The 14548-nt window shown below is 40.1% G+C and overlaps 1 protein-coding gene across 1 annotated transcript in view; it reads right to left on the reverse strand.

Annotated features, from left to right (window-relative positions):
• Window positions 1–9606: 9606 nt before the first annotated feature.
• Window positions 9607–14548, reverse strand: part of LOC115374502 (nuclear factor of activated T-cells, cytoplasmic 1-like) — a 67980-nt gene continuing 63038 nt past the window's right edge. Inside the window, 1 exon segment of the mRNA XM_030073460.1 lies at window positions 9607–11471. Coding sequence (XP_029929320.1) covers window positions 11416–11471 — 56 coding nt within the window. The 3' untranslated portion in view covers window positions 9607–11415.

A 14548-nucleotide genomic window follows, 5' to 3' on the forward strand; every position in this document is an offset into this window, starting at 1 on the left:
TCAAGTCTCGCCTGCCGTTATGCAATCGACCATTCCCCTCTCACAACGCGATGTCTGGTAAAAGCTACAGGAGGAGGGTGAGGGGGGGGTGGCTGGAAACCTCAACGTCTGGACCAGAAGACAGAAAAATATTTTTTCTCCTAAATGACTCAAGGCTGTAGAAAAAAAAAAAAAAGAAGCTCAGCTATCACATATAAAAAAGAGCAGCTGAACTATCACATTGAGCCAAATGAGATGTAATCCACCACATCAAAGGGAAAGGATGATGAATTGGACTGCTTTTAATTCTAGTAAATGAATCTTTTTACACCGGGACGGTTGACATCCTATATTTCCTGACAGACGGAAACATGTGGATCCTATATGAACCGCACCATGCTGTTTTATTTATATGATTGTGTCATGTCTGTTTCCCCTCTCCATTCTCTCCACCTGCTTGGCCCAATTTGGCAGTCTCGGGATGAAAAGCCCTGCTCATGCCGAGGCACTGAAATGACCACTTTGTCCAAACTTTTTCACACCCAGTGTGCTGGACAACTCCACTGCACCATCGCCTTCAAGAGAAACAAGAGCGGCTTCAACTTTCCCGTTAAGTCCATTATATCAAAATGGGCCTCGTCTTCTTTTCTTTTTTTCTTCTTCTTCTCCAAGAAGACATAAAGTAATCAAAACTTAAAAGCAAACACTCAAGGAGGCACTTAGCAAAAAAGAAAAGCTTTTATGATAAAACATTCATATAGTGTGCAGGAGACAGGTGATCTTTGCAGATGATAGGGTTGTCTTGCGGTTAGTTTGGGAATAGTATGGCTTGGGGAGCCCTGTAGACGAATGGCCTTAATAACATCCCCCGCCCACCCGTCATCCACCGGACCGTCCAGGCAGAGCAGCTTCTACCTGAGTGTATTTCTCCACTGGTGTGAAGTGTGCCTTAAAGAGCTGTTGGAGGTTGCTGCAAAGTAAAGGCTTCATTACCTTGACAGACTGATGACAGCTATGACCAGCAGCCCACAGAGGTATGATGCACACACACATTAAATGATGGCTAAATCAGCCGCCACTGTGCAAAACACACACATTACAGGGACTCATATCGCATCCGAGCTGCGGTTAGAGAGGGAAGCAAGTCATTTAATCCCTTACTCAGTGTGAAAATTTTGTTGTTCTTAAAACAAGTGAAATAATCCCATTTGTTTCCAGTACAGTTTTTCTGGTTTCAGGATTTTTTTCTGGAAAAGTACGGAAGAAGATTGGGGTCACACCAAAAAAAAAAAAAAAAAAAAAAAAAAAAAAAATCATGTTCTGAGATAAATCTATGAATTCTGAGACTAAAGTCAGAATTCTGAGGAAAAAAGTCCTAATTCTGACCTCATTCTGAGAATTCTGACTTTAATCTGAAATCTGAAGTCTAGTCTCTTTAATCAAAAAAAGTCTGACTTTAATCTCAAAAAATATCAACAGATGGTTCTGAGATCAATCTCAGAATTCTGAGACAAAAGTCAGCATTGTGAGATTAAAGTCAGAATCAGACTTTTTTCTTCAGAATTCTGACTTTAATGTCACAATTATGACATCAACCTCAGAATTTTGACTTCATTCTCATTATTCTGAGATTAATCTCAGAACCATATATATTTTTAAAAAAAATTCGTGTGGCCCTCACACTCTTCTGTAGTACCATGTATAAGTGAAAACAAGTCAGAATAAGACAGATAAGCCAGTGGGATCAGGAAAATGACAGAAAATTATGGATTGGATTGTTTAAACTGGAAAACTGGAAACTGGAAACTTCACCTCATAGTGAATGTGAAACTACATGACTTGTTAAAATTGTGATTTGTTTTGCAGTGCATGTCCACTGTAGCTCTAAAACACGAGGGCATTCCCTTGCAAGTCTTCTGCAGGACCGCCGAGAAACCCCCCGGCATCCAAAACCGATTAGTGACGGGTCGCAAAATGCTTTGTGCACAGACAAAATACTTGAAAAGGTTTCAGGTGAGGGAATCTTGCTGAAGCAGAAAATTAGGGCCTGGCAAATGGTTTTCATAATTTGGGTGAAAAAAGCACATCCAGACAGTCGCTATATCTCCAGCTGACAAGTGTTCATGGCAAATGTGATGGGTTCTGATTCCAATGGATTAACGCTGATTTATTGAAATCAATATTTACAGTCCCCGTGGGATTTGTGGGTGGATATTCATAATCGCCATTACGCTTTCTGTTGAAGTTATGGTTTGGGCAAATCATAACTCAGTGAGGAGGAACCGTTAGAGAAACAGAGGAGAAAAATGGCAAACTTTCAGTCCGCCATGTCGGGAAGTCAATTCGCATGGGTTGTGTGTGGGGTCAGCCTTAGGTCACACTGGGCATCCATTAGCGGCCTTATTTAGAGTATTATTCCTTTAAGAGGAGTGATTGGCCAGCAAAGACAAAGAATCATTACCTTCGCCCGCCCCCTCTCTGCCAGCAGTCAATAATGAGGGATCATTAAAATGAATAGATGGACATTCCCCTTTTCTCCGGATCCTTATTGCAAAATCAGTGTCAGGGGAAATGAAGATTGAGCTTGGAGAAGGCGTCTAAAAGCCTCACAGTGATTGTCGTGAACTCATCTCCAATGCCAGGCTCCTTTATCTACTGTAAGAGTCTGCACCTGCCTGAACTCTGACTAGCAAAGGGCTTTTACTGTAGCCCATTAAGAGCATCCCTAATGTGTGCTACAACCTACATCAACATAAACATTGTGCGTATGTACCGAAACATTTACAGCAAACAATAGACGAATGATTGCTCGGGATGTCTCCGAGTTTTTCCCCCAACAAAGAAACTGAGCTCTCAGGGCCAACTACAAAGGGAAATTAGAATACTTTGATGTGGAGAACGGGGCACTCACATGTTGCCATCATATAAACACACAGTTTCAGGCTAATTCTCGCTTTTCGCATTCCTTAAGCTCAAACATCTGTCCCCCCCCCTGCTAAATTTTTATAAATCCTTGCACAACATTTCACGCATCGCAAAAGAAAGAGATAGTGAATCAAGCTGAATGATTGCAGATGGAGAATAAAACACGGCACAAGATTTTCCAGGCCCCATCTGGTTGTCTTTTCGAGCGTCTCTTAAAGTGTCTTTTAAAAATGTGATTTGTCTGCGGCTCCGCAACGATGTGACCATGTCAGCGTGTCAGCGGGTCATCTGTTTGGCCCTGTCACATGTGAAGTGGTTCCATGAAGGGGTGTGGGTGCACCTGTGGAGTCCAATTACCCCGCTCTAAACCACCCAACACACACACACACACACATAAAAAGCCACATGTAAACACAAACACAGAGCCACATGGTCCACACCTTCCTTCCTTATTAGCCTTCAAAAGGAAATTGATAAGATGATCTGTTTATATCCTTGACCTACGCGTTTCTTGACTTGCACTGATGTCAAACTCAACAGAAAAAAGCGGACAAAAACAGACTCAGGGGACGAAAAAAGATCAAATGGGGAGCGTGCTTATGGGACGAAACTATCAAAGGTCCTTCTGTATGGTCAAGCAATTATCTCTTAAAGCATCTCTTAAAGCCACCCCCATGGTTTTCTCAACGTGCCCTTCATAACAGAGGTATATTGAGGATTTACTGCCTGCAGATGGCCGATGAGAGAAGAGGGCAGGAGCTCCACCACTGTGCCTATGCACTCACTTTATAAAAGCCCAAATCAAGGGCTCTGTGGGAATACAATGGGGGGGGGAAGCAAAGCCATAAAGACACTATAAAGCCACACAGTGAAACGTCTGAGGCGTGCCCCCGTGCCAGGTGGAGGGTGCACAAGGGAGAAAATGGCACGCGTTGCAATCATCATGATCAGAGGCTGGCTTTTTGCTGGTCTCTGCTGTTTGCAGAGTGTGCAAAGCTGTGTCTGTTTCAGTTGTTAAGTCGGTCAGTAAGCCAGCTGGTGAGTCAGTCAGTCAGTGTGTGCTTAACATCTGTCAAGAAATCAGCTCTGGTCCTGCAGAGTGTGACATCACTGTTGCCAACTTGACATTATTTCATTTACTGACTTTTCAGTACAGATGCACCAATATGGAATTTGAGGACTGATAACAATAACCAATAATAATAATTATCTGTTTGTTAACTGATAATAACATTAAACATGCATTTGCAAAAATGTGAAGAAGTCATTAAAGGCTAACTTTTTTTAGACTGACCACTGACACTTCATTTTCCCACTGTCAGTACAGTTTTTGTAAACAAACTAGTTAACACAAGAAACGCCACTTTTATTGATATTCTTTAAATAAAGATTGTTCTCTGTTGTAGTACTAACAGACAGCAAGTTCAATTCGTATCACAAAACCTTGCTGGAGGTCATGCACGCTTCATTCAACACAGTGGGACTCTGTCATCACAGCAGCGTCAAGTTTGTTTTTCACATTTTGGGTGAGTTATTTTGGTTTACCGGTTAAGGTTAGGTTTAGGTTAAGGTTGGGGTTAGGGTTGAGGACAGGACTGGCCATAAGATGGTTATGGTTAACATTAGGGAAATCCTGTAGAGAATGAATATAAGTCAATTAAAAATTCTAAGAACATTTTTTTCACATTTTTTCACATTTTGGGTGGTCTTTTTGGCTTATTGGTTAAGGTTAGGCTAAGGTTATGGTTAACAACAATACATAATGACAAGCAACACCCACAATGCAGAAACAACATGTAAAAAATCCTGTACATAGATGGTGACCTATGAGGTCCCGGGACCTACTGCCACTTAATGGGTAGCATGTGGCGCACCTGTGTCTAATTCCCTGCTCTTATCACAGGCAGTACATACAGATCTGAAGAGCAGCGTGGGACAGCCTGGTTTGGTGGCTGTGCTTCCATGCTGTGTTATTTGTAGCCCAAGTGTTTGATGCCTTTAGCCTTTTGCCCCTCAATCTATGACTGAGCAGGGAGCAAGGTGATGGGAAAAGCTTCTTCTGTGTTGTTCTTTTGATGGCCCAGTATTATTGAGTGATAATTACCCTCAGATAGTCCAGTACACACAGTCCCAAGGCACACAGAGCCCCTTGGTACAAGGTGGTGTTTGATGTGCTCAGACGTATTTGCCTTTTATTTTTTCAACCCTGTCTCCTACAAATTACGTTCCTATAAAGCTAAACTACAATCTTAATTATGTTTAGAGGGACATGCATTTTGCTGCAGATTATGTTTATGTTTTCTAATGTATAACAAATACATTTCTTATCAATATATCTTGTATATCATGTTGGGCGGCATTTTAGCCAGTTTCATTACTTTGGCCTCCAAAACTACTTAGTTAAGGTTAGGGAAAGGTTAGATTTAGGCACAAAAAACACTTGGTTATGGTAATGTAATGTACCTAACATTTGCAAGAAGCACCACGGTTGCTCCATGCTGGTCTCAAACACGGGTCAAGAGGGTGATGGTTGGTTGTTGGGCCCATCTACCACCCCACCTGCCTCCCAGTGGGTAACTCAGATTAAGTGAATACCAATGTTCTCATGATGCACTGCAAGCAAACGTAATCCATGACAAAATACTGTCCCCTCGAACCATAACTGAAAATGCAGTTTAATTGTATGAGACAGTAACTGTTTAGGAGACAGGGCTTTATTTATTTATTTATTTATTTTTACATTACTTTGTAAGTCTGGCTCAAGATTATGCCTGTAATTATTTGTGTTCTTGGTTCTTTTGCAGGTTGCTATCCCTGCTTGTTTGCCTTTATTATGATGTGGTTTAATTTGAGGTTAGAATGCATTGGCACATGAATTGCACATTGTATGAAGGTAGTTTGGAGCCATTATTTTAGCAATTCCTACTATCCAATCCTGTGAGTCCTGAGTGGAATCGTTTCCTTTTGTATGTATATGATGTCACTGATTTTGGCAAACCAGCTGTGGCAAGCAGTGGTCCTCTTTTGTGGAACTTGAGGTGGTGAGGGAGCGCCCCTCTGTTGAATCATCAACACGCTGCCATGTAAACTTGCACTTAACCCCTTTTACTCACTTTGTTTTGCTGTGACATCTTTGCACAAGCGTGTGTTATGGTGTGTTGATCAGACTCATCTTGTAAGTCCCTCCCTGTGCCATCAGCCCCCTAAATCTTCTGCATAATTCTAATGTAAATTTTGTTTTGTTTTTTGGAAATTTCTGTTTTTTGTAGCTCTTTTTACACTTCATGTAAATTAAATATATTAAGATTTGTGCTTGTTAATACAATTGTTCATAATATTAAATCCTTCATAGCAGCCTCCGGTGTCTCTTTAATAGTATCATGTAGCAAAGCCAATGAAGGACCATAGTTTAAAAAAACAATCTCCACATTGTAAGATAGAATTGTTGGCTGCAATTGCATTATCAGAACAATGATTTTCCATGTTTTGGACCATTGGTTAAAATGTCAGTGGGCTCTTTTTTAACAATCTCCAGCACTATACACACAGTTGCCTAGAACAGACAGTAGGTTCATGATGTTTCAGTAAAATAACACTGACATGACCGAACCCTCACCCAAACATAATTTATAAATACTTGTCTGGGCCGGGTATCCGCACTCTTGATAATGCTCCTTTAAAATAATGATGAAATACTGTGCCACTGATTCAGACCTGGATTTTGTCAATCAATGCCAATGCACCGATAATGCGCCTGACCACACTTCATTTTAAGACCAACACACCCATGGGTGCTCAGATGGACACAAGTGACTATTTCCACAATGTGGGCGCTGGATGTGAAAAGGACAACTGTGCTGGTTGGAAGCTAGCAAAGACACTTGTGTTGCACTTGGCGCCTCTTTGTACCGGGTGTAAGATAGGGCCCGGTGTGTTCAGTGCCAAAGCATTTGGCAACAAATTGGCATGGCTGATGTCAATGCATATGCATTTGTGCTACTTGTTTTCTAATTCAAGGAGGTCCGGTCTCTATATTCCCAACCCATGGGCTTCCAGCCACTGGGAGAGCAGAAAAGACCCACCACCAAGCTCTCCACTAAATTCATATGCAAATTAGCACATTGTGTTTGGCAACTTATAGATATTTCAGAGGCCAGTAGCTGTTTGCTTGGAAGAGAGTTGGCAGCAGTGAATGACAACATACATACTGTCGGACAACATACATGTGTGTTGGCTTTCATCACATGTCAGTGAGAGCTCATGTTGTGTCAAAATGCGTCATCATTAACACGGCGTGCAGAAGAGTCTGCAGGAAGACACAGATGTGCTGAAGAGTCTTTCTTTCCTCTCCATTCACTCTGTTTTTGTGAGTGTGGTTGTCTCACGGTACAACACTGAATGCTGCATTTATTTATTTTTTTTTTTAACTGCCTACAGATTACTCAGATGTTAATATCTTAGGAGGCTCAAGTGGTGGCTGACAAATGAACCTACACCTAGCTTACCACTTTAATAACAAGCAGTTGTACAATATAATTCATTTTTTTTTTACTCACAATGTTGAAGAGCTACAACTGGGAAAAGAGGAAAGAGAGCAAATAATAATAAATAATATAAACATTTTATTCATTTTTATACCTGCTTACACCTCTTTACAATTTACTCTTTGTAAACACACATTACTTGGTGATTTTTTTTTTTTTTTTTTTTTTTTTGAAGGAATACATCAAACCTATGCAGTTAATTGTAGCTCTCAAATCCTTGATTTGGCCTTCGGTGGCCTGGCTACTATGTTGACCCACAAACAATTTGCTAAATTCGGAAATAATTTCCTAATCTAGCAATTGTGTAAAACATCCACATGTCAATGCTCTTCTGCAGGATTCTGCAGGGACTGTACGCATAATATGCTTTGCAATAATCAATAATAATAATGATCGTGAATTCACCCAGGCCTTTCAACCCATGTCAATAAATTTCTTGTTTTTGCATCATGAATATTCCATCGCTTTAGTTAGTCCCTCCACCTGTCTGTTGCACTGGCAGTGGAAACCATGGCCCGGAGTCATTTCTCCACTGTGTCAAAGGGTACGGCTCTGTCAGAGGAATATTTAGGTAAGGAGAGGGTGCCAGGAAAAAGGGGCGTGACTGCATCTGTAAATAGTGGGGCTATTTTGGGCTTAACATGGTTGTACGGGGAGCACCGCCTAGGCCTGCCTTCTGTCACTATGGGGATGGGCGATTCGTAACTTTGCTGGATGGAAAAAGTCTGGAGGACTGGCAGGTGGTACACAGGAGCGTGGCACAGCTCCCATGGTGAGGAGCTGTGCCACGCTCATAACCACCCACTATTAACAATACTCACCGGAAAACACACAGGCCTCTGCTTGTATTTGGCATATCAGCAGCTTGTTGCACCGTGTAAGCAGACGTATAGGTTTGTATTTACGGGTGAAACAAAATTGGAATAAAAAAGGCACCATCTGCTGTTTGAGACAAGTGGGCTCTCTGCTGGCTGGTAAAGCTGTTGGTAAAATGCCATAATCTGTATGTTTTTTTTTTCTTTTTTTAATTTGATTTTTTTTTTTTTTTTTTTTTTTTTTTTGATACCAGCATAATTAAACGGATTCCAACAAAATGATCTGAGAGGACCTGCAGACAGTAAAAAAAAAAAAAAAAAGGCTATATATATATATATATATATATATATATATATATGTATGTGTGTGTGTGTGTGTGTGTGTGTGTGTGTGTGTGTGTGTATCTGAATGTGCTGAATAGAAAATAAGACAACATAAAGTAGAAAAAATGAAAAAACAAAAAACAAAAACAAAAAGTAAAATAAAAAAAAAATTAAAAACAACAAAAAATAAAATAATTTACATTTAAAATATTTAATAAATGAATAAATATTAACAAAATAAAGTAAAATAAAATACAATAGTGCAGTACTAAAAATGTAATTCATGGATCAAAAGAAAAAATGTAATTAATATTTATGTCCACTAATATTTACCCATATACCCCAGTTCACAACAAGTTAAGGTATTTACAGTGAAATACATGAAGAAATGAATAGAAATATAATTATCAGAAAATGTAATTTTGCCGCATGCCTGAAAAAATAATATATTTTTCCCCACACTTTTTTTTTTTATTAGGAAAACAGGGACAGGTTGGAAGCGTCCAAGGTTTACTCAGGTCAGGCAGTACAACGCAGGAAAATCACAGAGAGCTGAGCACCTTGAAAGAATGAGAAGGCCTTGAAACTGAAGCACGGCCATATGGGCCATGCATGTCACAATGCTTTCAGTATGCACAGAGGGGAAAAAAAAGACAGAGCAGCTGAGTTGATGCAGTATTTCATGATGCAAAATTTATTATTTTATATATGAAGAGCAACTGGAGTATCTGAAAACTTCACATAATTTCTAACAGTCACAGATAGCAAAAAATCTTGTGTGATATTTATAAAGCTAAAATCAAAACCCTGCTTGTAGAGGAAATCTTTCATCAAGGTTCTACGCCACAGGACTGACGGCTCAAAATCCAAAATAAGACGAAAATAATGGAGAACCGCACTTAAGTATGATCATCATTATGTCATTTATTAATTCATTGCTGAGAACACATTAAATGCACTTAAAACACCATTTAATTTTTCATAAATATTTAATATTAAAGAGAAATATGTTTCACCTTGTGCCTACATAGAAAAGCAAGAGAGCTGCAATGATCTTGTAGCCAAGAAAAGAGAATAAGGCACAAAATAGAAACCTTATACATACAGTTTAGTCATGCCATTATATATGTCTAAAATGTATTAGGAAGCTATATTGGTAAGCTACGGTCAGCTAAATTATCCCCGACGTTAGTACGGTGTGCATGCTTGAAAGAGACGGCAGAGCCAAGGTTCATGTGTTCATCACGCTACGATGGGAATCGATCTACAACATTTGGTCTGGAAGCAAGAAAAAACCTGCTCTGTTTCTACGGTAAAGTGCATAATGTTTTGTACGGAGAGAGGGGGAGCGGGGCGTTCTATGCTAAGGTCTCGAACATTAAGAGAAGAGGGAAACTTGGACAATAATTTCACCAAAGACAAAATCCTTTGATATACGTCGATCAATTATTGCCAGGCTTTACGAGTCAGTCCTGCCTCAGCTTTATCGCACCGATGAAGGGGAAAACTGAGATTGTTGCATACTTCTATTACTTGTGTGCCTATTTACATGCAGACCTGCAGTGCAAGAGGTATGGATAAGTATACATATATATAGATATATATATATGTCAGCCAGGAGTATTCTTGAAATTCAGCAGGTAAGCATACCGTTGTTTAACTATCCTTTAACTGCGGGGGAAAGAAAAAGCTGATACCCGCCTTTAGAAGCCCCTGCCGGTCAGCAATTGTTGTCATTCGATATGTTTATTCTCTCTGATTGTCGGAGCATGTCTGTGTCCTGGTCTTAGGTAGGTGGACGAGTGGAAGACTGGGGCGGGATGATAATAATAGGCACTGAGGTGAAAGGAATAATGCAAGGTAGCAGAAGTGGTATGAAAACTTATGGGGGGGACGAATGGAAAACCGAGGGGGTCAATAGCAAACTGCATAATATAAGCATAAGGCATACATAAGTACATATTCAAATACGTGTTTATACAAAAGAATATCATACATACATAACATTCAGTATAAATGAACAACAAGATAATAAGAAAGCAAGGAAAAAATACAATTCTAATCTATTCACATATTCCCTACATATTTTCCAGCCTTGTTTAAATCTGTTTCCCTGTAAACAAATCATTGAAATGACAAAATGTCATAGAAAAACAACCGCTTTGGGTTACAATGAGCCATTTGCATTTGAGTGACTGTTGCTGTTGGTGATGTTTTTTTGTTTTGTCTTGTTGTTGCTATCGCTGTCGTAAGGCACCGCTCGGGTTGTTGTGGGTTTTCTACACAGACAGATGAACCAAAATGGTGTTACACTCACTGTGCTGTTATCTTTGTCCATGCATGAACGTACGACACGGGTTACACTCAAAATGGAGATTGTCATTTTGTCAATGATAGAAGAGTATTCAGTCTCACTGAGCTGTTTGGTCCACTGGAGAGCATATGCTGTGAGTTAAGGCAAGTGTAGGCATATACTTTTCTCCCAACATCACTTCCCTTTGTTAATAGAACATTCATTCATTCGTTCGAATGGAGCTATGCAGTCTTTTTGTCAGTGATTGTCAACGTGGCGCTGCAGAGAGCCTTTGAAACACAGAGAGAGGGAGGAGCTGATGACAACGAGGGGCGCGTTGGAAGATCCTGCTCAATAATTTATTCTTCATCATCTGGATCTCGAGGGTTATTGTCACTTGTCTTGTCCTCGATGTCGGCCTTCTGTGTCTGTATTTGTGTGTGTGTGTGTGTGTGTGTGTGTGTGTGTGTGTGTGTGTGTGTGTAGATGCGTGTGAGCGCCTGTGTCTGCGCTGCTGCTGAAGACTTGTGGACATCTATGCGTGAGTGTGCACAGAGATGCTGGAGAGGTCGTTTCTGATGATCTCGTTAACTGTGGAAACACAAGAGAAGTGGTGGATCAGTGTCTGAGAAGCTCATCACATCACAAAGCACATGCAGAGCTCAATTAAAGGTTAGGGTTAGGTTTGATGGTGTTGTAGTCTGCCGTTAAGCAAGCTACTGACTGGAAGGTTGCTGGTTTGATTCTCTGTGCTTGGGAAAAGGGGAATAGATGAAACACTGTCTCCTCTCTACAACAATTACATCGCAATTGAAATGTAACAATTTTGTGTTAACGTTTTTCATACTGGCCTAATCCAAAGACACCAAAGAGAGTGTCCTGACAAAATATAGCATTTATTTCTTCTGACAGGGAAAATCAAAATGAAAGGTTAAAATTAATCTACTAAAGACACCTCTTAACAATCACTGCATAAGAACCTTTAAAGGGATAGTTCACCCATTTTGACAAAGTGATCTTTTTTTTTTTTTTTTTTTGTGCATTGGCTTTTCAGTGGATTTTCACACACCTGCCTTCAGGAGCTGCTAAACCACCTAAAAGAATGTCATTAGTATGGTTTTCCAATAGAGAGTGTTAGTGTCCCAGAGCTGCTTCAGAGGCTTTTCCATCCTGAGTCTGGGGAAAGCACTGAATTCTTGTAGTTCTTGGATTTTGTTCAGCAAGGCAATGATCAAATTGAAAGAAACTGAAGCTGTTGGGGGCTTTGGTCCAAAACCTATATCGGTCCCAGATGCACATCTCTTTTTTAACTCATCTTCTGGCCTTTCCTGTACTAGTTCCTGTGCCCGCGCGTTTCCCACAGTCGGGCAGACAGAGATCAGTCCCTTGTCTTTATCTGCTCTGTATTCTTTGGCACAAAGGAGGGAAGTGACTGTAAGATGGCGAGGACCCCACAGCCCTGTGTTTCTTAGCTTCGGGCACCCCATGATAAAGCTGACAGAGAGAGACTGAGACAGAGAGAGAGAGAAAGGACACTCCAGTCTAGTTGAATCACCAACAGTCATCCAGCAGTGTGGAGCCCAGACAGGAAATCTGGCCACCCAGAGGCCCAGAGATTTGTGTCCAAAACAGACTGGGACCAGAGCTCCTTATCACTACATAGTCTTTAGGTCAATGGCTGATCATCACAGTACATCTCATCCATATTTCAAAGTTGCTCTCGTTTTATGTCATTCCACACTGGTAACTGTGTTGTTTAATGTTGTTTCATGTGCATTTATAGTTATTGTGCTGGTTTGATTTTATTTGCTTTATTTCTGTAAACCTGCTTTTGACTCTGATGCCATTTTGGCCAGGGCCCCTCTTGCAAATGAGACTTTTGTCTGGTATTGCTGGGAAAAAAAAGGTTAAATGACTTGCAACCTCTCTATGCTATAGAATGAATACATATTTAGTCAATTCGAGTGAATAATAAGCAATATCTTTATATAAATGCATTTCTGTTTGGTTTTGTACTATCACCACTTAATATAGTGCAGTGGTGGATACTGTATTTCCAGTTAATGAGGGGTTTTATTGTGAGTCTTCATGACAACATAATAAATGAAAAACACAACAACAAAGAAATAAGAAAATAAAAGGATCTTGCAAACTACCACTTTAAAGAAATATAGGCCACACAAAAATAATAGCATACCTCGGTTTCCATACACTCATAGTTACACATAGTGTGTGCATGCATGCACACACACACACACACACACACACACACACACAGGTTGGTTGGGGCTCACCTCCCTAAACAGGAGGAACTCCCATTGGAAAAATTCAACCTGAGCCAACACTGCTGGCTGTTTTCGACACAATTCCGCTCTGGGCTAAACAGGCATTTACACGCTGAAGTTATTTTTAGATTTGCCTGTGCAGGACAAAAGGGAGGTGTAAGTGCATGTAACAATTGACTGATCAAACTTTAATATTGTTGCTCATCTCTATGGCTGAGGTGAGTAAACAGCTCCAGGTAACAACGGGTCAGGGAAAACCCGATTGCTTGGTGTCAAAAAGCCACAAACGTACCCTCTGTTTCCTGCTGAGGAAAAGCAGTCGCTGCCTTTCTTCTTTTCAGTCAGAACAAAAAAAAAAAAGTGACGTCTCCTACGCCCACACATTAACTGCAGTGTTTTTTTCACTGTGCTTTATCAACTAATACTTTCCGCTTTCATGTCAAATGATTTTCCATTCTGAAGAAATGAGCGATAAAGACGAGAGAGATGAAAAGGTAGAAGAGTGGCCGTGGCGTTTTCATCTGTGTACCCTGTTGACGCTGTGTGAGCCTCAGAAACAGGATGTGGCCGACTGTTACACCACTACACAACACCAAGATGCTATTTATAGAGGTTTAATGTGTTGTTGGTGCCACTATTTAGTGCCACTGTCTTCTGAGAAAAAAACAAACTTAAAGAGCGGTTGATGAAAACTGAATGAACCTGATAGACACAGGTAATGGCTGAACTGTGGACATAATAAAAACATGAATGCAGATATGTCAGTTAAGACTAATCACACAAAGGAAAACATGATCAATGACAAAAAAAAAAAAAAAAAAAAAAAAAAAAAAAAATCTATAACTGCTTCTTCTGCATGTTTACATTGATTGCTTTTATGTTGGTTTAGGTGCATTTAAACCTCAGGCTTCCTGGTTCAAAGTTCGTATGATTAATGCATTTACAGCTTTAGTTTCATTTTATCTTAAGATTTAGTCCCATTTATCCACTCTGGCCTCTTTTAAATTTGAGAAAGCCTATTTTACATGAATTTTAAAAAAACTATAAAAGTTTAGAAAATGAACTTTAAAAAGCCAAATCATTTTCCATGCACCAATGCAGTCAAGATCACCTTGTTCTGAATATCTTTACATGCAACAAATTACTTAGTAAGAAGAGCACACTGTCTTAGTAACAACTCTTTTTTTCTTCTCTCCACATGTCTACCTGCCCTGAGATGACTGGACAACCACAAATACACAGCAGAAGAGGAAGCAGTCAGATATGCTGGGGAACATTTTGTTCAGAGAGGAATTTAGCCATAAAAATTCAACCCATTGCATCATGTGGACGGGCATGGGCATAATACAGTCTCTCCTCTGTAAAATAGGCCTTGTAAAGCTA

This window comes from Myripristis murdjan, chromosome 16, assembly GCF_902150065.1.
Source record: "Myripristis murdjan chromosome 16, fMyrMur1.1, whole genome shotgun sequence".
Lineage (NCBI taxonomy): Eukaryota > Metazoa > Chordata > Actinopteri > Holocentriformes > Holocentridae > Myripristis > Myripristis murdjan.